At 42.5% G+C, this 24,062-nt stretch overlaps 2 protein-coding genes across 3 annotated transcripts in view; one reads left to right on the top strand and one right to left on the bottom strand.

Moving 5' to 3' along the window:
- Window positions 1-254: 254 nt before the first annotated feature.
- On the bottom strand, window positions 255-21,004 carry LOC139454592 (mpv17-like protein). Its single transcript, XM_071236404.1, has 5 exons — window positions 20,867-21,004; window positions 13,506-13,814; window positions 10,691-10,758; window positions 6,888-7,019; window positions 255-5,370 (listed from the first exon to the last, which is right to left on the bottom strand). The coding sequence occupies exons 2-5, from the start codon at window positions 13,798-13,800 to the stop codon at window positions 5,335-5,337; spliced, it is 531 nt and encodes a 176-aa protein (XP_071092505.1). The 5' UTR covers window positions 13,801-13,814; window positions 20,867-21,004; the 3' UTR covers window positions 255-5,334.
- Window positions 21,005-21,066: 62 nt separating this feature from the next.
- LOC139454591 (sodium/hydrogen exchanger 8-like) overlaps window positions 21,067-24,062 on the top strand; it is a 52,436-nt gene continuing 49,440 nt past the window's right edge. For both annotated transcript variants that reach the window (XM_071236403.1, XM_071236402.1), the window contains exon 1: window positions 21,067-21,382. In XM_071236403.1, the coding sequence (XP_071092504.1) occupies window positions 21,183-21,382 (200 nt within the window). In that variant the 5' untranslated portion in view covers window positions 21,067-21,182. The remainder of the gene's footprint in view (window positions 21,383-24,062) is intronic.

Raw genomic sequence — 24,062 nt, 5'->3', positions numbered from 1 at the left:
GATATGTCTAAATCCACATCCTCTGTGCTGCAGGTGTTGAAGGTTGTCTTCAGATATGTCTAAATCCACATCCTTTGTGCTGCAGGTGTTGGAGGTTGTCTTCAGATATGTCTGCATCCACATCCTCTGTGCTGCAGGTGTTGAAGGTTGTCTCCAGATATGTCTGCATCCACATCCTCTGTGCAGCTAGTTCATGTATTTCCCTGAATGGAGCTGGTATGAAGACACGAACGACTAAATGATGTATCTGAATATTTAATTTGTGAAAGGTCAGTTAAAAATCTAAATGCAGGGCAAGACATGATAAAGGTGTATTTGTGACCGAAACAACATTCTTTAACATATCTGAATCACAGCACACATTAATATCAACATTTTACATCAGACATCAGGTGTATTACTTCCTGGTACAATGTTATAACAATATGGCTTAACTCATTTCACATCTAACAACTTGCTTTCAATCATCTCACCTAACAGGGTATTCTGACATGGTTTAAATCATACGATGAGAATCTGTAGTCACATTGCAAACTGACTATAAAAGTCCAGTTTCCACCCTTGCCAAACTAGGCTTGAATTTCTGGTCTTGATCGTAGCGCCACTGGTGGTTATTACGAGTTGTGTTCCTTCTATGCCTCTCCTATTGACCAATCAGATTCTGCCTCTTGTATCACTGTATCACTAGCATTTATTTCAAACAAAATGGCGGCGACCAGTCAAGGCGATCTGATCAATAATCAAGATCTAAATTGTGATAAAGCGGGTCTTACATCGCAATGTGCATCAAATCACGTGAACACCTTGATAAAAAACATGAAAGATTTTGAAAATGCCTCTTGACGCCGAGTTGGCAGTGCTCTTGCTTTGCAAATCCTCCAATCGGCCAAAATCTGCATGATTTTGATTTCCCTACGTGATTTTGATTGGACTATGCATAGACTCATTAGTCCAGCCAAAATATAACTCCATAATATCAGCTTAGTTCGGCAAGGGTGGAAACTGGACTTTTAAAGTCAGTTAACTCACTTGCCTGGAGAAGATGGGAGAACCAGTGGTCACACTGCATACACAGCCGAGCAGGTACAACGTGACAGCATGGTATAAAACACAAAGTCCTGAGGCTGGAGCAACTCATCATGTCATAATGTATGAAGCCATACTGTGACCACATGAAGCCCTGGTATAACACAGTTACTACATGAACTCACTGTCATTAAAGAACATCCAGATGATACAACACATGATGTTATAACACAAAGTCACTGCATTATATCATAAAGTCAAGTTTTAACATGAAATATCTACATTTTACAAGTCTTGTTGTAACATGAAGTCGCTACATTATCTCGAAGACTTGTGTTATAACATGAAGTAACTACATTTTACAAGTCTTGTTATAACATGAAGTCGCTACATTATCTCAAAGAGTTGTTATAACATAAAGTAACTACATTTTACAAGTCTTGTTATAACATGAAGTCGCTACACTATACCAAAGACTCATGTTATAACATGCAGTCACTATGAACACACGATGTCACTTACAGTGTGGTCAAACATAACAAATGTTATATTTTTGATAAAAATGTCTGACATTGTGCGCTGGTGATCTGTACTGAATCTGTACTTCAATCAGACAGTGTTCTCCCAAATATAACATTTGTTACATGAGGTAACTAATTCATACTGAAGTCATGTGTTATAACATGAAGTAACATCGCACTGAAATCTTGTTATAACTTGAAGTCATTACATTATCTCGACATGCTCGAAGACTTGTGTTATAACATGAAGTCGCCACATTTTACAAAAGTATTGTGTTAAAGTCACATCTACCATGTAGTCTTTGATATAACATGGAGTAAGAAAAACACACCATGTAGTAATGATGTTATAACATGGAGTCACAAAAAGAAACCATGTAGTAATTATGTTATAACATGGAGTCACAAAAAGACACCATGTAGTAATTATGTTATAACATGGAGTAACAAAGATACCATGTAGTAATTATGTTATAACATGGAGTAACAAAGACACCATGTAGTAATGATGTTATAACATGGAGTCACAATAACACACCATGTAGTAATTATGTTATGACATAAAATCAATGGAGTAATCACAGACATGCCAACAATGAAATAAACAACTAATGGAAAAATATAAACAAGAAACAAGTAAGCAACAATACAAGTATTTGTTCAACATTTTGTTGATAGTGATAGTTCAACATTGTGTTCATATTGATAACAAAGGCTGTGAGTACTATCACCCACATTCACTTGGAGGTTGTTCATCGGTTTAATGTTTCCAACAGGAGCTGCACCAGCTATAACCCTGAGATAGAGGCATTGAATGACAACTTCAGTCAAACACTACCATCAAGACATACGTCACATCATCACAGGTTCAGTCAAACACTACCATCAAGACATACATCACGTCATCACAGGTTCAGTCAAACACTACCATCAAGGCATACATCACGTCATCACAGGTTCAGTCAAACACTACCATCAAGACATACATCACGTCATCACAGGTTCAGTCAAACACTACCATCAAGACATTCATCACATCATCACAGGTTCAGTCAAACACTACCATCAAGGCATACATCACGTCATCACAGGTTCAGTCAAACACTACCATCAAGACATACATCACGTCATCACAGGTTCAGTCAAACACTACCATCAAGGCATACATCACCTCATCACAGGTTCAGTCAAACACTACCATCAAGACATACATCACGTCATCACAGGTTCAGTCAAACACTACCATCAAGGCATACATCACGTCATCACAGGTTCAGTCAAACACTACCATCAAGACATACATCACGTCATCACAGGTTCAGTCAAACACTACCATCAAGAAATTCATCACGTCATCACAGGTTCAGTCAAACACTACCATCAAGGCATACGTCATCACAGGTTCAGTCAAACACTACCATCAAGACACACATCACGTCATCACAGGTTCAGTCAAATACTACCATCAAGACAAACATCACGTCATCACAGGTTCAGTCAATCACTACCATCAAGACATGCATCACATCATCACAGGTTCAGTCAAACACTACCATCAAGACATTCATCAAGTCATCACAGGTTCAGTCAAATACTACCATCAAGACAAACATCACGTCATCACAGGTTCAGTCAATCACTACCATCAAGACATGCATCACATCATCACAGGTTCAGTCAAACACTACCATCAAGACATTCATCACATCATCACAGGTTCAGTCAAATACTACCATCAAGACATGCATCACATCATCACAGGTTCAGTCAAACACTACCATCAAGACATGCTTGTTCCACATTATCCTGAGTCAGCATTATAAAATATGTTCAAACGCAACATTAATATGCAGACAATGAAAAGTAAAGAAAATTCAGTTCACTAAAATATATATTTTCCATAATATAAGAAATATGTTGTAAAAAATTGTCTAAAATATCTTTACACTTTGTGTAAACAAATCTGTATTGCTTCCAAAGTTGCATAACTCTAAATTGACCTGACTGGGTAAAACTCAGCCTTGAACACCACTTTCAAGGTCCTACGAGCAATAGTAAAACATTTCAGCCTTGACCCCCATCTTTCAAGGTCCTACGAGCAATAGTAAAACATTTCAGCCTTGACCCCCATCTTTCAATGTCCTACGAGCAATAGTAAAACATTTCAGCCTTGTCCTACGCTTTCATGGCCCCCCGAACAATAGTTAAACATTTCAGCCTTGACCCCCATCTTTCAAGGTCCTACGAGCAATATTAAAACATTTCAGCCTTGACCCCCCCATCTTTCATGGCCCCTCGAACAATAGTAAACATTTCAACCTTGACCCCATCCCTCAATGTCCTACGAGCAATAGTAAAACATTTCTGCCTTCACCCCATCTTTCAAGGTCCTATGAGCAATAGTAAAACATTTCAGGCTTCACCCCATCTTTCAAGGTCCTACGAGCAATAGTAAAACATTTCAGCCTTCACCCCATCTTTCAAGGTCCTACGAGCAATAGTAAAACATTTCAGGCTTCACCCCATCTTTCAAGGTCCTACGAGCAATAGTAAAACATTTCAGCCTTGGCCAACCCTTTCATGGTCCTACGAGCAATAGTAAAACATTTCAGCCTTGACCCCCGCTTTCATGGTCCTTCCAACAATAGTAAAACATTTCATTTTTGACCCCAGCTTTCATGGTCCTACGAGCCATAGTAAAACATTTCAGTTTTGAGCCCAGCTTTCACAACAGTAAAACATTTTATATGAAAACGACAAATCTTGTTGTATAAATATAACAAAATATCCACATATAACATAACTGTATAAATATATCTATAATATGAAGACATCTACCAGAAGTAACCATCCTGAGGGGGTAAGTAATAAATTAACAAGATGACTAAATCTGACTAACTACTCAGTGGGAATGTTGGATGATGACTAAATCTGACTAACTACTCAGTGGGAATGTTGGATGATGACTAAATCAGACTAACTACTCAGTGGGAATGTTGGATGATGACTAAATCTGACTAACTACTCAGTGGGAATGTTGGATGATGACTAAATCTGACTAACTACTCAGTGGGAATGTTGGATGTAAAATACTACCACGCACCAAAACTACCACGCACCAGGTAGGGACACAACCCTACTTACAGATCCATCGGACTTAGAAGGTTTTATCTCACACTACAAGGTCTACGGAATACAGAACAATTTGGGGACAGCTGGAGTGCTAATCAGTTTGTTGTGGCCTGTTTCAGGACCGGCTCAAAACAGATGGTTGTAGTGTTGATGTCTGGAGTTACTAGACGAGCAAAGACCCCAGCTGTTGGTGGTGTTGATGTCTGGAGTTACTAGACGAGCAAAGACCCCAGCTGTTGGTGGTGTTGATGTCTGAAGTTACTAGACGAGCAAAGACCCCAGCTGTTGGTGGTGTTGATGTCTGGAGTTACTAGACGAGCAAAGACCCCAGCTGTTGGTGGTGTTGATGTCTGGAGTTACTAGACGAGCAAAGACCCCAGCTGTTGGTGGTGTTGATGTCTGTAGTTACTAGACGAGCAAAGACCCCAGCTGTTGGTGGTGTTGATGTCTGTAGTTACTAGACGAGCAAAGACCCCAGCTGTTGGTGGTGTTGATGTCTGGAGTTACTAGACGAGCAAAGACCCCAGCTGTTGGTGGTGTTGATGTCTGGAGTTACTAGACGAGCAAAGACCCCAGCTGTTGGTGGTGTTGAATGCCGTGTTACTTGATGAGTGGTGAGACCAGCTACTGGACGTCTCACTAATCCTACCTGGTGTTAACTGGACTTGGGTTTTTGTGCATTCACTTTGTTCTAAGGAAAAGGAAAAACATATGAATATTCCTTAATATCATTAAATAGTTCTCCCGATACAAACATCCTAAAGGTGTAGAGGAGGGACACATAGTGTTAGACCAACCTCTTGTGTCGTAGCGTTAGTTCCCTTGTTCCATAGTGTCAGTCCCCTTGTGTCATAGTGTTATTACTCTCCCCTTGTGTCAAAGTGTCAGTCCCCTTGTGTCAAAGTGTTAATCCCCTTGTCTCAGTCCCCTTGTGTCAAAGTATCAGTCCCCTTGTGTCAAAGCCTCAGTCCCCTTGTGTCAGTCCCCTTGTGTCAAAGTATCAGTGCCCTTGTGTCAAAGTATCAGCCCCCTTGTGTCAAAGTATAAGTCCCCCTGTGTCAAAGTGTCAGTCCCCTTGTCTCAGACCCCTTGTGTCAAAGTCTCAGTCCCCTTGTGTCAAAGTCTCAGTCCCCTTGTGTCAGTCCCCTTGTGTCAAAGTATCAGTGCCCTTGTGTCAAAGCCTCAGTCCCCTTGTGTCAAAGTATCAGTGCCCTTGTGTCAAAGCCTCAGTCCCTTGTGTCAGTCCCCTTGTGTCAAAGTCTCAGCCCCCTTGTGTCAAAGTCTCTGTCCCTTGTGTCAAAGTCTCTGTCCCTTGTGTCAAAGTCTCAGTCCCCTTGTGTCAGTCCCCTTGTGTCAAAGTATCAGCCCCCTTGTGTCAAAGCCTCAGTCCCTTGTGTCAGTCCCCTTGTGTCAAAGTCTCAGCCCCCTTGTGTCAAAGTCTCTGTCCCTTGTGTCAAAGTCTCAGTCCCCTTGTGTCAGTCCCCTTGTGTCAAAGTCTCAGTCCCCTTGTGTCAAAGTCTCAGTCCCCTTGTGTCAAAGTATCAGCCCCCTTGTGTCAAAGTCTCAGTCCCTTGTGTCAGTCCCCTTGTGTCAAAGTCTCAGCCCCCTTGTGTCAGTCTCAGTCCCCTTGCATCAGTTCCCTTGTGTCAATCCCCTTGAGTCAGTTTCCTTGTGTCAGTACCCTTGTGTCATAGTGTCAGTCCCCTTGAGTCAGTCCCCTTGTGTCATAGTGTCAGTCCCCTTGTGTCCTGTTATTCCCCTTGTGTCATAGTGTCAATCTCCTCGTATCAAAGTGTTATTCCCCTTGTGTCATTGATACATAAAAGGACAATGCCACACTGTTGCCATGGTTACATAGTGCACTGTGATGTCACAGAGTAACCATGGTTACATAGTACAGGATGATGTCACAGTTTTACCAAGGTTACTTAGTACAAGATGATGTTACACTGTTGCCATGGTTATATAGTGCAGGATTATGTCAGAGTTACCATGGTTACATGGTGAAGGATGATGTCACAGGATTATTATGGCAACATTGTACAGGGTGTCGCGGTGTTACCACGGTTACATAGTACAGGATTATGTCACAGTATTACCATGGTAACATAGTTCAGAATGTCACAGTGTTACCATGGTTACATAGTACAGGATTATGTCACAATGTTACCACAGTAACACAGTACAGGATGATGTCAGGTCACTCACAGGATCTTCCTTCATGAAGCAGAGGAAGAGACTCCACATGAAGGATGCGCCGGCCACAAACACTGGCTTGTAGAGGTGGGGGACAGCCGAGTAGTTGACTGTCTGGACGAAGGGCCAGAACATCAGCCCCGTCTGTCATAGAGAAGTACGTTTACAACAGGTACAGAAGCTGACCTTTATCAGCAGTCAGTGAAATATTCAGTTAGTAAGTCTGTGGCCACATTCTTTTCATTCTGGATCGCTTCTTTTCTATCTAGTGAGCTACAGTGTTATTGTTCAAATAGGAGTGTTCCAAACAAGAAAGGAAATTACTGTCATTGTCAGACATTGGTTTCATACAAATGAATGAGATGGTGTCTGTGTGTGCCTCTGTGTGTGTGTATGTCTCTGTATGTATGTCTGTGTGTGCCTCTGTGTCTATGTCTGTGTGTGCCTCTGTGTGTATGTCTGTGTGTGTAAGTCTGTGTGTGCCTCTGTGTGTATTTCTGTGTGTGCCTCTGTGTGTATGTGTGTGTGTATGTCTTTGTGTGCCTCTGTGTGTATGTCTGTGTGTGCCTCTGTGTGTGCCTCTTTGTATATCTGTGTGTGCCTCTATGTGTATGTCTGTCTGTGCCTCTGTGTGTGCCTCTGTGTGTGTGTATGTCTGTGTGTGCCTCTGTATGTATGTCTGTGTGTGCCTCTGTGTGTATATCTGTGTGTGCCTCTGTGTGTATGTCTGTGTGTGCCTCTGTGTGTATGTCTGTGTGTGCCTCTGTATGTATGTCTGTGTGTGCCTCTGTGACTATATCTGTGTGTGCCTCTGTGTGTATGTCTGTGTGTGCCTCTGTGTGTATGTCTGTGTGTGCCTCTGTATGTATGTCTGTGTGTGCCTCTGTGTGTATATCTGTGTGTGCCTCTGTGTGTATGTCTGTGTGTATGTCTGTGTGTGCCTCTGTATGTATGTCTGTGTGTGCCTCTGTGTGTATGTCTGCGTGTGCCTCTGTGTGTTCCTCTGTGTGTATGTCTGTGTGTGCCTCTGTGTGTGCCTCTGTGTGTATGTCTGTGTGTTCCTCTGTGTGTATGTCTGTGTGTGCCTCTGTGTGTATGTCTGTGTGTGCCTCTGAGTGTATGTCTGTGTGTGCCTCTGTGTGTGCCTCTGTGTGTATGTCTGTGTGTGCCTCTGTGTGTATGTCTGTGTGTGCCTCTGTGTGCACCTCTGTGTGTATGTCTGTGTGTGCCTCTGTGTGTCTGTCTGTGTGTGCCTCTGTGTGTATGTCTGTGTGTATATGTGTGTGTGTGCCTCTGTGTGTTCCTCTGTGTGTATGTCTGTGTGTATGTGTGTGTATGTCTGTGTGTGCCTCTGCGTGATTGTTTATGTGTGCCTTTTTGTGTATGTCTGTGTGTGCCTGTGTGTATGTCTGTGTGTGCCTCTGTGTGTATGTCTGTGTGTGCCTCTGTGTGCACCTCTGTGTGTGCACCTCTGTGTGTATGTCTGTGTGTGCCCCTGTGTGTATGTCTGTGTGTGCCTCTGTGTGTATGTCTGTGTTTGCCTCTGTGTGTATGTCTGTGTGTGCCTCTGTGTGTATGTCTGTGTGTGCCTCTGTGTGTATATCTGTGTGTGCCTCTGTGTGTATGTCTGTGTGTGCCTCTGTGTGTATGTCTGTGTGTGCCTCTGTGACTATATCTGTGTGTGCCTCTGTGTGTATGTCTGTGTGTATGTCTGTGTGTGCCTCTGTATGTATGTCTGTGTGTGCCTCTGTGTGTATGTCTGCGTGTGCCTCTGTGTGTATGTCTGTGTGTGCCTCTGTGTGTATGTCTGTGTGTGCCTCTGTGTGTATGTCTGTGTATGTGTGTGTGTGCCTCTGTGTGTTCCTCTGTGTGTATGTCTGTGTGTATGTGTGTGTATGTCTGTGTGTGCCTCTGTGTGTATGTCTGTGTGTATGTCTGTGTGTGCCTCTGTGTGTGCCTCTGTGTGTATGTCTGTGTGTGCCTCTGAGTGTATGTCTGTGTGTGCCTCTGTGTGTGCCTCTGTGTGTATGTCTGTGTGTGCCTCTGTGTGCACCTCTGTGTGTATGTCTGTGTGTGCCTCTGTGTGTATGTCTGTGTGTGCCTCTGTGTGTCTGTCTGTGTGTGCCTCTGTGTGTATGTCTGTGTGTATATGTGTGTGTGTGCCTCTGTGTGTATGTCTGTGTGTATGTGTGTGTATGTCTGTGTGTGCCTCTGCGTGATTGTTTATGTGTGCCTTTTTGTGTATGTCTGTGTGTGCCTGTGTGTATGTCTGTGTGTGCCTCTGTGTGTATGTCTGTGTGTGCCTCTGTGTGTATGTCTGTGTGTGCCCCTGTGTGTATGTCTGTGTGTGCCTCTGTGTGTATGTCTGTGTTTGCCTCTGTGTGTATGTCTGTGTGTGCCTCTGTGTGTATGTCTGTGTGTGCCTCTGTGTGTATGTCTGTGTGTGCCTCTGTGAACCCACAATCATAGGTTCTTGGCGTGCATAAGGAATGCAAGTCTGTGTGTGCCTCTGTGTGTATGTCTGTGTGTATGTCTGTGTGTGCCTCTGTGTGTATGTCTGTGTGTGCCTCTGTATGTATGTCTGTGTGTGCCTCTGTGTGTATATCTGTGTGTGCCTCTGTGTGTATGTATGTGTGTATGTCTGTGTGTGCCTCTGTATGTATGTCTGTGTGTGCCTCTGTGTGTATGTCTGTGTGTGCCTCTGTGTGTTCCTCTGTGTGTATGTCTGTGTGTGCCTCTGTGTGTATGTCTGTGTGTGCCTCTGTGTGTATGTCTGTGTGTATGTGTGTGTGTGCCTCTGTGTGTTCCTCTGTGTGTATGTCTGTGTGTATGTGTGTGTATGTCTGTGTGTGCCTCTGTGTGTGCCTCTGTGTGTATGTCTGTGTGTATGTCTGTGTGTGCCTCTGTGTGTGTGTATGTCTGTGTGTGCCTCTGTGTGTATGTCTGTGTGTTCCTCTGTGTGTATGTCTGTGTGTGCCTCTGTGTGTGCCTCTGTGTGTATGTCTGTGTGTGCCTCTGTGTGTATGTCTGTGTGTGCCTCTGAGTGTATGTCTGTGTGTGCCTCTGTGTGTGCCTCTGTGTGTATGTCTGTGTGTGCCTCTGTGTGTATGTCTGTGTGTATGTCTGTGTGTGCCTCTGTGTGCACCTCTGTGTGTATGTCTGTGTGTGCCTCTGTGTGTATGTCTGTGTGTGCCTCTGTGTGTCTGTCTGTGTGTGCCTCTGTGTGTATGTCTGTGTGTATATGTGTGTGTGTGCCTCTGTGTGTGCCTCTGTGTGTATGTCTGTGTGTATGTGTGTGTATGTCTGTGTGTGCCTCTGCGTGATTGTTTATGTGTGCCTTTTTGTGTATGTCTGTGTGTGCCTGTGTGTATGTCTGTGTGTGCCTCTGTGTGTATGTCTGTGTGTGCCTCTGTGTGCACCTCTGTGTGTATGTCTGTGTGTGCCCCTGTGTGTATGTCTGTGTGTGCCTCTGTGTGTATGTCTGTGTGTGCCTCTGTGTGTATGTCTGTGTGTGCCTCTGTGTGTATGTCTGTGTGTGCCTCTGTGTGTATGTCTGTGTGTGCCTCTGTGAACCCACAATCATAGGTTCTTGGCGTGCATAAGGAATGCAAGTCTTTGGCACCTTAGACGACTGAGCCACACATGCAACCAGACCATGCAAAGTCAGAGGGAGATAGTCATGTCATTTTCCAACAAGCTGCCGCATGGATTGGGTCAGGGGTATTTATCCTAATAGAATGCACATAGAGTACACTGAATAATCGAGGATGCACTTCGGGCAAGTCTTGAATACGTTGTGTCCTCCCCATTCTTACCTTGTAGGTTTTAAGGAACTTTGCCTTGATTTCTGTAACTACATCCTTCCTTTCAAGCAGACTAGTAGCTGAAAATATATAGTTAGAGTGAGTGAGTGAGACTAGTAGCTGAAAATATATAGTAAGAGTGAGTGAGTGAGACTAGTAGCTGAAAATATATAGTAAGAGTGAGTGAGGCTTGTAGCTGAAAATATATAGTGAGAGTGAGTGAGTGAGACTAGTAGCTGAAAATATATAGTAAGAGTGAGTGAGACTAGTAGCTGAAAATATTTAGTAAGAGTGAGTGAGGCTAGTAGCTGAAAATATATAGTAAGAGTGAGTGAGTGAGACTAGTAGCTGAAAATATATAGTAAGAGTGAGTGAGTGAGACTAGTAGCTGGAAATATATAGTAAGAGTGAGTGAGACTAGTAGCTGAAAATATTTAGTAAGAGTGAGTGAGGCTAGTAGCTGAAAATATATAGTAAGAGTGAGTGAGTGAGACTAGTAGCTGAAAATATATAGTGAGAGTGAGTGAGACTAGTAGCTGAAAATATATAGTAAGAGTGAGTGAGACTAGTAGCTGAAAATATATAGTAAGAGTGAGTGAGGCTAGTAGCTGAAAATATATAGTAAGAGTGAGTGAGTGAGACTAATAGCTGAAAATATATAGTAAGAGTGGGTGAGACTAGTAGCTGAAAATATATAGTAAGAGTGAGTGAGTGAGACTAGTCGCTGAAAATATATAGTGAGAGTGAGTGAGACTAGTAGCTGAAAATATATAGTAAGAGTGAGTGAGACTAGTAGCTGAAAATATATAGTAAGAGTGAGTGAGGCTAGTAGCTGAAAATATATAGTAAGAGTGAGTGAGTGAGACTAATAGCTGAAAATATATAGTAAGAGTGGGTGAGACTAGTAGCTGAAAATATATAGTAAGAGTGAGTGAGTGAGACTAGTCGCTGAAAATATATAGTGAGAGTGAGTGAGTGAGACTAGTAGCTGAAAATATACAGTGAGAGTGAGTGAGTGAGTGAGACTAGGAGCTGAAAATATATAGTGAGAGTGAGTGAGACTAGTAGCTGAAAATATATAGTGAGAGTGAGTGAGTGAGTGAGACTAGTAGCTTACAATATATAGTAAGAGTGAGTGAGACTAGTAGCTTACAATATATAGTAAGAGTGAGTGAGACTAGTAGCTTAAAATATATAGTGAGAGTGAGTGAGTGAGACTAATAATGAAAATATATAGTGAGAGTGAGTGAGTGAGACTAATAATGAAAATATATAGTGAGAGTGAGTGAGTGAGACTAATAATGAAAATATATAGTGAGAGTGAGTGAGTGAGACTAGTTGCTGAAAATATATAATGAGAGTGAGTGAGTGAGACTAATAATGAAAATATATAGTGAGAGTGAGTGAGTGAGACTAGTAGCTGAAAATATATAGTGAGAGTGAGTGAGTGAGACTAATAATGAAAATATATAGCTAGAGTGAGTGAGTGAGACTAGTTGCTGAAAATATATAGTGAGAGTGAGTTGGTCACGTGGAACAATTTTAAAGTTGCATTGACATGATGGGAGAGGAAAGCTAAAAATGACTCATGTCTAACAACACTCTCCTTGGTACTAGCACAACACACCTGAGGACTTATCTATCAACTATAGCAGGAAACAGCACAACACACCCGAGGACCGACCTTTGAACTATAGCAGGAAGCAGTACAACACACTTGAGGACCAGCCTATAAACTTTAGAGGGAAACAGCACAACACGTTTGAGGACCTACATATCAACTATAGCGGGAAACAGCACAACACATTTGAGGACCGACCTATCAACTATAGCGGGAAACAGGACAACACACCCCAGGACCAGCCTATCAACACACTTGAGGACAGACCTATCAACTATAGCAAGAAACAGCACAACACACCCGAGGACTGACTTATCAACTATAGCAAGAAACAGCACAACACACCCGAGGAGTGACCTATCAACTATAGCAAGAAACAGCACAACACACCTGAGGACCAACATATAGTCGGAAACAGCACAACACATTTAAGGACCGATCTATCAACAATAGCGGGAAACAGTACAACACATTTGCGGACCGACCTTTGAACTATAGCAGGAAACAGCACAACACATTTGAGGTGCAGCCTATCAATTGTAGAGGGAAACAGCACAACACACCCGAGTACTGACCTATCAACTATAGAGGGAAACAGCACAACACATTTGAGGACCAGGCTATCAACTATATAGGGAAACAGCACAACACATTTGAGGACCGACCTATCACCTATAGTGGGAAACGGCACAACACACCCCAGGACCAACCTATCGACTATAGCGGGAACAGCACAACACATTTGAGGACCGACCTATCACCTATAGCGGGAACAGCACAACACACCCCAGGACCAGCCTATCACCTATAGCGGGAACAGCACAACACACTCCAGGACCAACCTATCGACTATAGTGGGAAACAGCTTGAGGACTGACCTATCAACTATAGCGGGAAACAGCATAAAACACTTGAGGACCGACCTATCAACTAAAGCGGGAAACAGCACAACACATTTGAGGACCAACATATAGAAGGAAACAACACAACATAGTGGGAAACAGCACAAGACATTTGAGGACCGACCTATCAACTATGGTGGGAAACAGCACAACACATTTGAGGACCAACCTATCAACTATAGCGGGAAACAGCACAACACATTTTAGGACCGACCTATCAACTATAGCGGGAAACAGCATAACACATCAGAGGACCGACCTATCAACTATAGAGGGAAACACACAAATGGGAATAGCTGCTTACCTGTGTAAAAACTCAAATTTCCGACAGGAGCAAACATAATCTGTTCACTGACAACTTTCTTGATCACAGCCCTGAAGTGTGTTCCTGGGAAGACACGTTCTGCAAATCGGATCCAGGCAACAACAAGGGGAGCAATCACCATCGACCCCACAACAGTCATCCGGGCAGTTTTCAACACATCAAGTTTCTTTTTCTTTGAGACAAATTTCTGTTCTGAGACATCGGCAATGGTCCACAATATGGCATAGGTGGTCATTGTGTTGAGCATTGGGCTCTTCTTGAATATCAACACCATCTTGTCTGAAGGGGCTGAAAACATATCATTCATTGTATAACATAGTGTTCATTGTATAACATAGTGTTCATTGTATAACATAGTGTTCATTGTATAACACAGTATTCATTGTATAACATAGTGTTCATTGTATAACACAGTGTTCATTGTATAACATAGTATTCATTGTATAACACAGTGTTCATTGTATAACAGTGTTCATTGTATAACAACTAACATAGTGTTCGTTGAATAAGTGTTCATTGTATAACATAATGTTTATTGTATAACAGCATTCATTATATAACACAGTGTTCATTGTATAACATGGTGTTCATTGTATAACACAGTGTTCATTGGATAACATGGTGTTCATTATATAACACAGTGTTCATTGTATAACATGGTGTTCATTGTATAACACAGTTTTCATTGGATAACATGGTGTTCATTGTATAACATGGTGTTCATTGTATAACACAGTGTTCATTGTATAACACAGTGATCATTGTATAACATGGTGTTTATTGTATAGCACAGTGTTCATTATATAACATAGTGAAATAAGACTCAATTCGTCCGTAAACTCAAACGATGTTTACTTGTTCAGATCAAAACCATAACTGACAACACAACGGTATTACTATCATGACATCATCACAACACTCACACAACCATTCCAAACTACGTTAACTTTGAGTTCTATTTATAGAAATACTTCCGGGTTTAGAGTTACCTCCCTTACATCATACCTCCCTCTCAGATACAATCATACATACTAAGAAATTAGACATCAATTAAAACGATGATAATAAAGTACTATTTACAGGTAAGCATAAAACAGGTGAATGCGTTAACTATTAACTATTACAAATACAACACTATTTATAATTAATTGCATTTACATATTGTCAAACATGCCAAGAAAGGCATTTTCGTTTGAAACACAGGCAATGTTAACATGATAGTCACTCTGCCACTTTGGGGGCTGGCGAATCTGATTGAAATGTGTCTGGCAATTGTCTGTTGAATTTTGTTTCACGACACTTGCTTGGAAACACATCATCAAGTCCCAACACAATGTCACTTGCCCCTCCTGGAATGTTGATGCTGCCTGTAGAGTTGTCAATGTCAGGTGAACCTGAAGATTGACATTCAGTGTCCACATTCACAACACAGTCTCTAGCACTATCACTACCACTACTACTTGTAGTCAAGTGGTCCGGTCTCTCAAAATGTCTTTTCAGCTTTTGGTGATTGATGACACATGAGCGTCCATTTCCTTCCCAGGGGTGAATACGGTAAGTATTTTCACAGATTTGGCTATCAACATGGAAAGGCCCTTCCCATCTTTCTGAGATGAGTTTCCGCGCACTTGCTGAGGATGATATAGCCACACTTTATCGCCTTCTTTGAATGGAGTAAACTTGGTATGTTGTTTCTTTTCACACCCCTGCTCTTGCTCTTTCAAAATCTTCCCTCTCACAGTCTTCTGCAAATCCACTAATTCACTCAGTTTAGCTGATGAATCAGTCACCAGTTTCTGATCTCCACTTACATCGGTGTCTGTTTTGTCTCTAGGGGATTGGCAAAACACAATCTTGAATGGGGTCTCTTCTGTAATGTTATTTGTTGATGTGCAAATAGCTGACAAAGCTGACGGTAACTTCTCATCCCAATCCTTTTGGTCATGAGCTTCCATTAGAAGAGCTAGTCTTTCAGCTAGAGTTCTATTCATTCTTTCAACCTGTCCATTGCACTGTATGTTGTATGGGGAGGTTCTTGTTCTTTTAATGCCCAGCTTGCTGCACAACTCTTGGAGAAGTTTAGCTTCAAAGTTCGGACCTTGGTCAGAGTGTAGTCCCTCTGGCAGTCCATAGTGGCACACAATTTCGTTATATATAATTGTAGCTGACTGATCAGGTACTGCAAATTCCTCTACCCATTCGCTGAAAGGATCACACAGCACAAACAAGTATCGATTACCCTATTGTGTTGATGTAAGTGGGCCCGCAAAGCACAAGCACATTGTTGCACAGTTCAAGTTTATCACCATCACTCTTGATAAAGCTCTTCACATCTCGCTTGATATCGCTTGGTCTCTTGTGATCAGTTACCCACTGTTGCAGTACTGTGATATCTGCATCTGTCTGTTACATGTGAATCAGTTTTTAACTGTTGCAGTACTGTGATATCTGCATCTGTCTGTTGCATGTGAACCAGTTACCCACTGTTGCAGTACTGTGATGTCTGCATCTGTCTGTTGCATGTGAACCAGTTACCCACTGTTGCAGTACTGTGATATCTGCATCTGTCTGTTGCATGTGAACCAGTTACCCACTGTTGCAGTACTGTGATGTCTGCATCTGTCTGTTGCATGTGAACCAGTTACCCACTGTTGCAGTACTGTGATATCTGCATCTGTCTGTTGCATGTGAACCAGTTACCCACTGTTGCAGTACTGTGATATCTGCATCTGTCTGTTGCATGTGAACCAGTTACCCACTGTTGCAGTACTGTGATGTCTGCATCTGTCTGTTGCATGTGAATCAGTTACCCACTGTTGCAGTACTGTGATATCTGCATCTGTCTGTTGCATGTGAACCAGTTACCCACTGTTGCAGTACTGTGATGTCTGCATCTGTCTGTTGCATGTGAATCAGTTACCCACTGTTGCAGTACTGTGATATCTGCATCTGTCTGTTGCATGTGAACCAGTTACCCACTGTTGCCATTGGTTGCAGTACTGTGATATCTGCATCTGTCTGTTGCATGTGAACCAGTTACCCACTGTTGCAGTACTGTGATATCTGCATCTGTCTGTTGCATGTGAACCAGTTACCCACTGTTGCAGTACTGTGATATCTGCATCTGTCTGTTGCATGTGAACCAGTTACCCACTGTTGCAGTACTGTGATATCTGCATCTGTCTGTTGCATGTGAACCAGTTACCCACTGTTGCAGTACTGTGATATCTGCATCTGTCTGTTGCATGTGAACCAGTTACCCACTGTTGCAGTACTGTGATATCTGCATCTGTCTGTTGCATGTGAACCAGTTACCCACTGTTGCAGTACTGTGATATCTGCATCTGTCTGTTGCATGTGAATCAGTTACCCACTGTTGCAGTACTGTGATATCTGCATCTGTCTGTTGCATGTGAACCAGTTACCCACTGTTGCAGTACTGTGATATCTGCATCTGTCTGTTGCATGTGAACCAGTTACCCACTGTTGCAGTACTGTGATATCTGCATCTGTCTGTTGCATGTGAATCAGTTACCCACTGTTGCAGTACTGTGATATCTGCATCTGTCTGTTGCATGTGAACCAGTTACCCACTGTTGCAGTACTGTGATATCTGCATCTGTCTGTTACATGTGAATCAGTTACGCACTGTTGCAGTACTGTGATATCTGCATCTGTCTGTTGCATGTGAATCAGTTACCCACTGTTGCAGTACTGTGATATCTGCATCTGTCTGTTGCATGTGAATCAGTTACCCATTGTTGCAGTACTGTGATATCTGCATCTGTCTGTTGCATGTGAATCAGATACCCACTGTTGCAGTACTGTGATATCTGCATCTGTCTGTTGCATGTGAATCAGTTACCCATTGTTGCAGTACTGTGATATCTGCATCTGTCTGTTACATGTGAATCAGTTACCCACTGAGAATAAACATGGTATGGCGATTTCGTCCACTTGTTTTAACTGTAAACTGGTTTCCCTCAAGGTAAACAGCAAACTTGTCAGTTCTGAGATCTCCTTAGCTAATTCCAACAAAATAGCATTTTGTCCCCCACTAACATTATTCCCATCTGATTGAATCATGTTGATGCAAGCAGTGTCCCTCTGTACTTGTTCTGCTTTCCTAACCAGTTCATCAAAGGTTACATCATCTGACACTAGCCATGCTAATTTTTGTCTCACCTCAGGTGTCAGTGCTCTCCTGTAATGAGCAATCTGTAGCGCTGACCATCATGCATCATCGGTAACATCCGGAAATGCCTCAGTAACTAGATCCATGATTGAATATTTGAGTTTCACAGCGGTTTCTCTCTTCTTCTGCTTCCTATCTGACAATTCTTGTTGACAAGTCACTGAAGATCTCGGCTGTCTGAAGCGCTCCACGAAAGCTAATTTTACTGATGCATACCTTGACCGCTGATCCACCGATAACGTGGTGAACAACTGCTTCGCCTCACCTTTCAATGACTAATGAAAGCAAGCAACCTTCTTCTCGTTTACCGTGCTGTCTTTCGCAATGAACAAACTTTCCAGCTGGCTAAACTGACTATCAATATCTCCAGAATCACACTCGTCCCACTGCGATACTCCGGGCGTAGCCATTTCCAAGTGAAAATATCCATTAGTTCACCGCTGCCACCAATGAAATAAGACTCATTGCGTTCTATTTAAAGAAATACTTCCGGGGTTAGAGTTACCTCCCTTATATCAATAGTGTATTGTATAACATACTACACAGTGCTCCTAATGCTGGCAACCTGACACAGAGAAACTTGCATTACACATTACAAACAGCCTACATATCATGAATATTATTGTATTTTTATGTAGGTAAATTGTAATATACTTTTCCCAATTTGTAGATCCTTTAAATAAATTTGAATAAGTTAGCAATGTAATCCTATCTTGGTTTGACAATCCACATGGCAATGACTTAATTGTGTCAGTGACCTTAGTTGGGATGGAACCGAAATGTTACTTTTTCAAAAATTTACACCCCCAGTGCCCCACCCCACTTAACACCCCCAGTGCCCCACCCCATCTAACACCCCCAGTGCCCCACCCCACTTAACACCCCCAGTGCCCCACCCTACATGACACCCCCAGTGCCCCACCCCACTTAACACCCCAAGTTCCCCTCCCCATTTAACACCACCAGTGCCCCAGCCCACTTAACACCCTGGTGCCCTACCCCACATAACACCCCCAGTGCCCCATCCCACTAAACACCCCCAGTGCCCCATCCCACTAAACACCCCCAGTGCCCCATCCCACTAAACACCCCCAGTGCCCCACCCTACATAACACCCCCAGTGCCCCACCCCACTTAACATTAACACCCCCAGTGCCCCATCCCACTAAACACCCCCAGTGCCCCATCCCACTTAACACCCCCAGTGCCCCACCCTACTTAACACCCCCCAGTGCCCAACCCCACTTAACATTAACACCCCCAGTGCCCCACCCCACTTAACACCCCCGGTGCTCCACCCCACTTAACTCCCCCAGTGCCCCACCCCACTAAACACCCCCAGTGCCCCAGCCCACTTAACTCCCCCAGTGCCCCACCCCACTAAACACCCCCAGTAACACCCCCAGTGCCCCACCCCACTTAGCACCCCCAGTGCCCCACCCCACTAAACACCCCCAGTGCCCCACCCCACTTAGCACCCCCAGTGCCCCACCCCACTAAACACCCCCAGTGCCCCACCCCACTTAGCACTACTAGAGACCAGATACTGGTGTACTGTCCCTGGCACTCCCAAACCACCGACCTGTCAGTAATCGTTATAAGTGCTCCCTAATAACACCAACTATTTATGTAACAGTTTACTTTCCTATTTTACATATTTCTTTTAATGATTTACTGAAAATAGAAGTGTACAAAACCTAACAAGATGGTTAAAGGGGAAAGAGTGTGTGTGTGTTGAGGCGTGTGTATGCGCAGCGTTAGAAACTGGCACTAGTCCTATAGTTCTTGTCAAACTGCTCAATAGTTCAGGCATCATGAGGGCGAGTAGAAATCTGCCCTTTTTAAAGTGCAAGTCTCATGGGTATATAGAACTTTGAAAATTTGGATAGATTGTCACATTGTATAATTATGTTAATGCAAATATGATATTCAAAACATTGAAAGCGGTGTGTGAATAAGGTATATTTGCACTTTTGACCTGTCAATTTCAAAGGCTGAAACCAAAACAAAAAAGCGGGGGCTTTTTATACAGAGGTTCCATATATGGCCTTGTTGGTGGAAATTACCTCCAAAATTACACGCTTGATCACACAAGCTACCCCCAGAATTACAGGCTTGATCACACAAAAAGCCTCCCCCTCTGTTGACACTCTAGCACTTGTTATATTCTACATTTAGCTATGACCATTCGTACACTGTCCTCTTTGGGGATTAAAATATACAGTTGGTAATACACAATCAGCTACAGTCTGAGCCGGCGAACTAACTAAGCCCTGTCTCCTCATTTGGGCTTTTAAGATTTGTTTGGGTTGTTACAAATACAGACCTCAAAATACATACTTTTAATTAAGTGCCAAGTTTACATTTTCGTACTTATTTTCTTGGTTATCGTATGGTACATCATACTGGTTACATAAAGATGTAAGAAAAATGTATTACTATTTTCATGACACTTGCACATTAAGGGATTTGCTATAAATCATCATGATAAGGACTGTTGGACTAAAACAGTTAGTTTCTATCACTGGTGTGAGTGTATGTGGGGCTAAGGATAGTTAATTTGTCTAGATTGCCTCAGCTCCAGGATGGTATTCTAGGATCCATTTTGATTTATATTCCCTAAGATATAAATTTTTAAATAAGATAACTTTATTCCTGAGACTAAATGTTGTCTACAGTCTTGGTTATGGCAGTGGCGCCACCCCGGGGGACAAGGAGGGAGACAACATGGGAGGGAGGGGGACAACGTAGGAGGGAGGGGTCATGTTTAAGCAGGTTGAGTACCAGTGGTTTGTAAACAGAATTGACATTGGCAAGATATTAGAAATTCCAACAAATTAGAGCTTTGCAGACTTGGTTAGTCCTTGAAGTTAAGGATTGTTCTGGGCTTCATATGGATTTTTTTCCCTTCTTCGTAGATTCTATTTTTTAAATATAAGATAACTTTACTTCTGGGACTAAATGTCTGTCTAAGTGTTGTGCTACCCTAACAGTAACGCAACTAACCCTGGCTAAGGATCGAATTGAAACGCGAGGTAGGTGAATCGTGAACCAGAGCCGGTCGATGACATTTTCCATGATAATGTCAATCAGCTGATTACACCAGTCTAGATTTACGGTTCGACTCGCCCTAGATTGTATTTACCTGTCTATCAGTGTTTCCGCTACAGGCTTCCCCCACACAACTCGATGTTCCGGCTTATCATCTGAGTCTTTCCCCCTCAAACGACCTTGGAACAGGCCAAATCACTGATTAGACATACTTCAGCTATTTTGCACTGGGCGCAGACATCTTGGAATGAAACAGAGGCTCAAAAGAAATTGACAACTTCCGCTTCGTGTCGGCACGCGACAGTGAGTTTGTGCGAAGTGGAATACGATGTAAATTTGGCAATGGCAACTTGTGGATAAGTACCTATTAGTGTATCTCTTAGGAAAGTTTATGTATATCTACAGTTGTGATGCAGTATAAACCATTTTTAGCGGCGTTCGTGGCCGTGCTGGTGATGTACCTCGTCGATACCATCAGCCCCCAAGATGACAGAGAAACAAAACAGCGAGATGAAGAATCCCATAGGGTGAGAAGAGACATCCCCCCACCATCGCCAGCACCCTACTCCACCCCACTAGTTACAGTGGCCGATGTGAACACTACTTCCAAGTAAGTCACGGTCCCAGGTTAAATGACTTGTTTATTCATTCCATTGTTTACATGTATGCCGACACCTGATGCTGCAATCGTGGCAAACTTGTCTGGATTACCAGTGTCAACTGCAAAGACTCTTAATCGTAAATGTGTTTCTTTTTATAGGTATAAAGATACCTAGGCTATATACAGTTAAGTCTCGTTAATCTGACACTTGTTAAACCGACAATCGGCTTTATTTGACACCAATGATTAACCCGTTAATCTGACAGTCTCGCACTCCAACTCTGGCACACCTAATTTGCAACGAATTACCGAAATATCTCATTAATCCGAAACAGTGATCAGCGTACTCTGTGGTCATTTTCCTGCGAGTACACAGACCCATGTTTTGATGCGAGACGAGTCGGTGAGTAGCTGCATGTTTGAACGGCTGCAGCTATAAACTTGCTTAACAATAAACAATTACTGCTTTAGATAAAAAAAACCAGGATAAATCACATGCCTAGATTACCTCAATCTTATAAAATCGGATACAAGTCCTAGCTACCGCTGAGGGCATGCCATTACAGATCACGTTAGAACGACCTTTCGCAAACTTTGACCAACCAATGAAATTACTAACAGGTAGTCAACATTAGCCTATAAGAAAGCAGCTTTCTTAAGCATTGCGGCACTGGTTTCAAATTGGCAACTTCTAATCCAGACTATGCTTTAAAAAGTATTTTGAATCAGTTATACATTGTGTTAAACTTTAGGGGTTGTATGATTAGAAAACATATTCCATTAACAATGTAATATAACAATATGAATATTGCCTTTTTCCTCTCTACAACGTGTTATTTATTGTCTAGTTGTCCAATTTTCGATCACGAACATTGATCATGTTGATACTACCTAATTTCGTTTATCCGACATGATCATCTGCAACCAAACAATGTCGGATTAATGGGACTTGACTGTATATCATATTCAAGCTAAACTGATCTTTACCATGGCAAGGCACTACGTGGGCTAGTGGATAGAGCGTTGGTCTTGTCAGTGAAAGGTCGGTCGTTCGATCCCTGGCGGCGCCATACCAGTGTACTTGTTGTTACCCTGACTGATGCTAAGCATTAAAGAGATAAAACGAGGACTGGATGACTCCGAGTCGTTATACTGTGTCTGAGTGGAGTATCCATGTTAAACTGTGGCACAGTATCTCAGTGGGAGGGGTTTATACAACAGGTGCAGCCTCTTCCAAAATTGGTCCCAGACAATTTGGAGACAATGGCCCAAAATTTAGTGAAAATGGTCATGCATGTTAAGTGTTTGATGCTACCAGACTTTATAACTACCAAGTTATAACAGATAGAAGTGGTTGGTCATTGGATTTACTTCTCAGCTTCTAGAACGCCATCAGACGACTCTAACAGTGACGTGTCCATATATGCGTACAGTAAGGGAGGTAACTCTCAAACCATCAATACGTAACATCTCCCCTTTTAAGGGTAACCTTTAAAGTCTTGAAACATTAATGCAATACTAATTGTAAAACAAGTCTTTGTTCTTAACAGCTTAGTTGCTGAAAACCGAAAGGATATTTGAAACACTTCCCAAACTTTCAACACAATAACAGTTATGAATTGATTTCGTCCTTAGTAAGGCACACAGTTCATAACATAAAAACTAAACAGTTCTTCGTCCTTTCAAAAAGGCTTACAGTCCATAACACAATTTTACTGCAAAACAGCTTTACTTTAAAGTTCTTAATTTGTAAGATAACCTCTGAATCTAGACGGTTGTTTGATCACACGACCACGAGAAGTTCTCTTCTCAGTTGTCTCACTTGACTGTCTAGTTGTCTGTGTAGGAATCTGAACTCTCTCTGTAGTTTTGCTTGATGTTTGGTCTACAGGCTTGTCAGTACAGTTCCTCATAGGAGTTTCAGCGGAAGTTCTTTCCACACACAGATCTGGTTCTAACCGGTTCCTTTCAGCCATATCTGTATCCACAAACAATGGAGCAGCTTCATGAGACTTTCTCAAATGTCGTCTGTTTCTGCGCAAGTTACTGCCATCTTCTGTACGCAGTTCATACAACCTCACATCCACCTGTTGTTCTATAACGGCTTTCTTCCACTGTTTGTCGAACTTAGTAGGCTTGACTCTTACCACATCTCCCTCCTTCAGAGCAGGAAGTTCGTTGGTGCCTCTATTGAAGTAGTAAGCTTGTTTAGATTTTTTACAAGCTGTCTTGTCTGACACACCATTAACGGTCTTTGGTTGTAAAAGTGTACTTGCTGTTGGGAGTTTGGTCTTTGTTCTCCTGCTAAAGAGTCGCTGTACCGGAGAAAATCCTATTCCCTCTGTCGGAACATTTCGCCAGTCCAGGAGAGCTAAGTAAGGATCAGTTTGGGCATGTAGTGACTTTGTCATCAGCTTCTTAGCTATCTTCACCGCGCTTTCAACTTTCCCGTTGGATTGTGGGTACCGAGGTGACAACGTAACATGCTCAAATTCATAGTTGTCTGAGAACTTACGAAAAGCTTCAGAGTTGAACAGTGGACCATTATCGGAGATAATCTGATTTGGAATTCCATGTCTAGCTAGATGTGACTTGAGCTTCTTGTTGATTTCAGGAGCTTTCTTGCTTTGGAGTCTGTCAACTTCAAAGAAGTCGGAATAATAGTCCACAGTAATCAAAAAGTCTTTCT

This window comes from Haliotis cracherodii, unplaced genomic scaffold, assembly GCF_022045235.1.
Source record: "Haliotis cracherodii isolate W230 unplaced genomic scaffold, xgHalCrac1.p SCAF_10, whole genome shotgun sequence".
In the NCBI taxonomy this organism is placed as follows: Eukaryota; Metazoa; Mollusca; class Gastropoda; order Lepetellida; family Haliotidae; genus Haliotis; species Haliotis cracherodii.
Note: the sequence above shows the minus strand (reverse complement) of the source record. Positions and strands in the feature narration are given on the sequence as shown.

What these genes read in the sequence shown, in the direction of transcription:
- LOC139454592 (XM_071236404.1), bottom strand. Translation starts at nt 13,800, where the DNA reads ATGGTGTTGATATTCAAGAAGAGCCCAATGCTCAACACAATGACCACC. An exon ending in AAATTTGAGTTTTTACACAG is followed by an intron (nt 10,759 to 13,505) that starts GTAAGCAGCTAT and finishes ATATATTTTCAG; the next exon opens with CTACTAGTCTGCTTGAAAGG. An exon ending in GCTTCATGAAGGAAGATCCT is followed by an intron (nt 5,371 to 6,887) that starts GTGAGTGACCTG and finishes CCTTTTCCTTAG; the next exon opens with AACAAAGTGAATGCACAAAA.